Source organism: Lathyrus oleraceus, chromosome 6 (genome assembly GCF_024323335.1).
Source record: "Lathyrus oleraceus cultivar Zhongwan6 chromosome 6, CAAS_Psat_ZW6_1.0, whole genome shotgun sequence".
In the NCBI taxonomy this organism is placed as follows: Eukaryota; Viridiplantae; Streptophyta; class Magnoliopsida; order Fabales; family Fabaceae; genus Lathyrus; species Lathyrus oleraceus.
The window spans coordinates 35038823-35041554 of record NC_066584.1 but is presented as its reverse complement, the minus strand read 5'-3'; the positions used below and the strand labels follow the sequence as shown (position 1 = coordinate 35041554).

The 2732-nt window shown below is 35.0% G+C and overlaps 1 protein-coding gene across 1 annotated transcript; it reads right to left on the bottom strand.

Moving 5' to 3' along the window:
• Window positions 1–260: 260 nt before the first annotated feature.
• On the bottom strand, window positions 261–1813 carry LOC127092956 (40S ribosomal protein S11). The gene is made up of 6 exons (XM_051031851.1): window positions 1802–1813; window positions 1676–1716; window positions 1480–1580; window positions 728–872; window positions 545–634; window positions 261–417 (listed from the first exon to the last, which is right to left on the bottom strand). Exons 1-6 carry the CDS (start codon window positions 1811–1813, stop codon window positions 327–329), a joined length of 480 nt encoding a protein of 159 aa, XP_050887808.1. The 3' UTR covers window positions 261–326.
• Between the last annotated feature and the right edge of the window lie 919 nt (window positions 1814–2732).

The following is a 2732-nucleotide window of genomic DNA, read 5'->3' as shown; positions in this document are numbered from 1 at the left end:
CATTGAAATTTGATAAGGTTGGGTAATGGGTTCTGCAAACTGAGGTTCTATGTTGGATCACATAGACTTGTTTAAAATACTAAACAGTAATTTAGGGGGAATTTTCTGTCCAAAATTCAAAATATTTGAAACTAGTATTCAATAACCAAAATAAGATCATGCCTAGTAAAATAAACATAATTAAAATATCTTTTATCAAATCACAGTACAGAACTTCAAAAGCAAACAAAAATTACCAAAACTGATAAGAACTTCACCATACAGAAATCGGGAATTACTTTCAACATAGATGATAAAATCTCTATACTAAGAGTGCCAACCAAATCTCATATGCCAGAAAATGCCTTCTTTGCACCACTGGATGATCCAGCTGGGATGACTTTCAATACATTGAACCTCACTGTCTTGGAGAGTGGCCTATAGAAGTGGCACAAGTAAAGGCTTAGTCACACACATACATATACCAATATCTATATGATAATATACTAAAATAAAAGTATCTATGGGTTAATACAGAAATGATAGAATTCTGCTAGAGTTTCACCTGCATTGACCAATAATGACATGATCACCTTCCTTAACACGGAAGGCAGGTGACACATGAGCTGGAATGTTGGAATGCCTCTTCTCATACCTAAGTAGAGCACGTAAGGAAAAAGGTTTTACAAATTATGTTTATCCAAGCATGCAAATTAAAAATGAAGAGCATGCCATTAAAGGAGAATACCTCTGATATTTCTTAATGAAGTGAAGATAATTCCTCCTGACAATAATAGTCCGATTCATTTTGGCACTGTGACAGGTTCCGGCTATGATACGACCACGGATGGAAACATTGCCAGTGAATGGACACTTCTTGTCAATAAAGGTTCCTGTATTTGAAATTCAAAGGTCATTTCTGTATTAGAAGCAGAAATAAAATAACCATAACCATATAATCATACAGAGATATATTAAGAATAGTCTGCCTCTATATATTGAGACCATTATTCTGTTTGCAATTAACACTTTCATGAAGCAAGATACAAGCATTTACATTTGCCCCACATATATACCAATTCTTTCAAAATAGATACCAAAACCATTCATTAAAAAGCAACACCTAATAACTTGAACAAGTATTGAGGATTTCTAAGCACATCATAGAGACCCGAGACCTCAATACTTCCAATAGGAATACAATACAAAACACACAACAAAAACAGAGTTGGCAACCTCACAAGTATGAAATCATAGAAAAATATAGAGATGTAATTAAGCATCCACTACACAAATCCAAAATGCTCTAGTAGTATTCTATTGCATTATTTCTATCTTTCTCTAATTTTGATTTGCATCAATTCGCTATCAAAGTGTGTTCATCACTCATCTCCTTCAAAAGGCTACATTTATACATTCAAAACCAAACATCAACACACTCTCGAAGACACTCCATATATATACAAACACTGAGATATATAAATACAGAGAGAAAGGAACCTTCGATGGCTTCTTTGGGGGTCTTGAATCCAAGACCAACAGATTTCCAGAAGCGATTTCCACCTTTACCGGGCCTCTTCCCCTTACCAGATTTCTTCGAGCTACGAAATTGAGCAAAAACAACAAACAAATATGGATCAACAATCATCACAGTTAAAAACAAAACACACATTGAGATATGAAGTGCTGAATATACCATAAAAACACTTTGGGTTGTTTGAGATAAGCCTTCTCAATCTGTAACAGATTAAAAGATACACATCAATGGAAAATCGAAACATAGCAGAATGAAAAAACGAAAAACGAAGCAACAAGAAGTTACTTGTTCAGCCATGGTGGAATTGCGGAGGAGGGATTTGGTGAAGCCGCACGCACTGGAAACCTTCTCGCTCAGATTTTTGGTAGAGGATGAGAAACCCTAACCTGATTGTTATATGTCTACCCGGTCAAACCTTAAACCTAAACCTGATTGTTCTAATTTTTTTTTTAATTGAAAGACTTTAAACAGCGCTTTCTCAAAAGCGCTGACTAAGGTCTATATTTAAAAGCGCTTTCTAAAAGCGCTGTCTAAGGGGGGGTCTTAGACAGCACTTTCTAAAAGCGTTGTCTAAGACCCCCCCTTAGACAGCGCTTTCATTATTTTTTTAGAACATTTTCCGTGTTTTATTTTTATTTTAACCTTAGACAGGCTTTCTTTTAAAAGCGCTGTCTAAGATGCGCTGTTAAAAAACCTTTTTGGCGTAGTGAATCCCGATTCCCCAGTCAGAAGATAAGTCTACCTCTATGGGAACGCTGTCAAAATCGTTTGGTTTGGAAAAAACAGAAGCAGTGGAAGAATAAGAAGGATCTATCCAAGAAGATGGAATATCCTTTTAAGACTTTCTAATAGTCTTATTCAATTTCTTATTTATAATGCACTAATTTTGTAGTTACAGGAAATTAAAGACAGAAGGAGGAGACAATGAAACTTTCAAACTAGAAAAAGAAGACTCGGAAAAATAATAAGATACTTATTCCTTGAAAATAAACTATGTTCTATAAGGAAAAAAAACTTCACCAAACACTTTTAAGTCTTTCGTACGTAAAACTCAAGGATTTAGGTTCCTAAGAGCCGTCATGATGATATCTACAAAAAATACGTTTGAAGTATGGTGCATTAAATCCATGGTTCATTAAGGTATTAAAACAATTCTCATCCACCCATACCAGAAATAACCATTGGATGGTCGACATCCATGGTCGTAGTATCAAGT

Coding starts and splice junctions, on each gene's coding strand:
- LOC127092956 (XM_051031851.1), bottom strand. Junction 635..727: donor TTCATTAAGAAATATCAGAG/GTATTCTCCTTT, acceptor TGCTCTACTTAG/GTATGAGAAGAGGCATTCCA. Junction 418..544: donor GTCATTATTGGTCAATGCAG/GTGAAACTCTAG, acceptor CCACTTCTATAG/GCCACTCTCCAAGACAGTGA.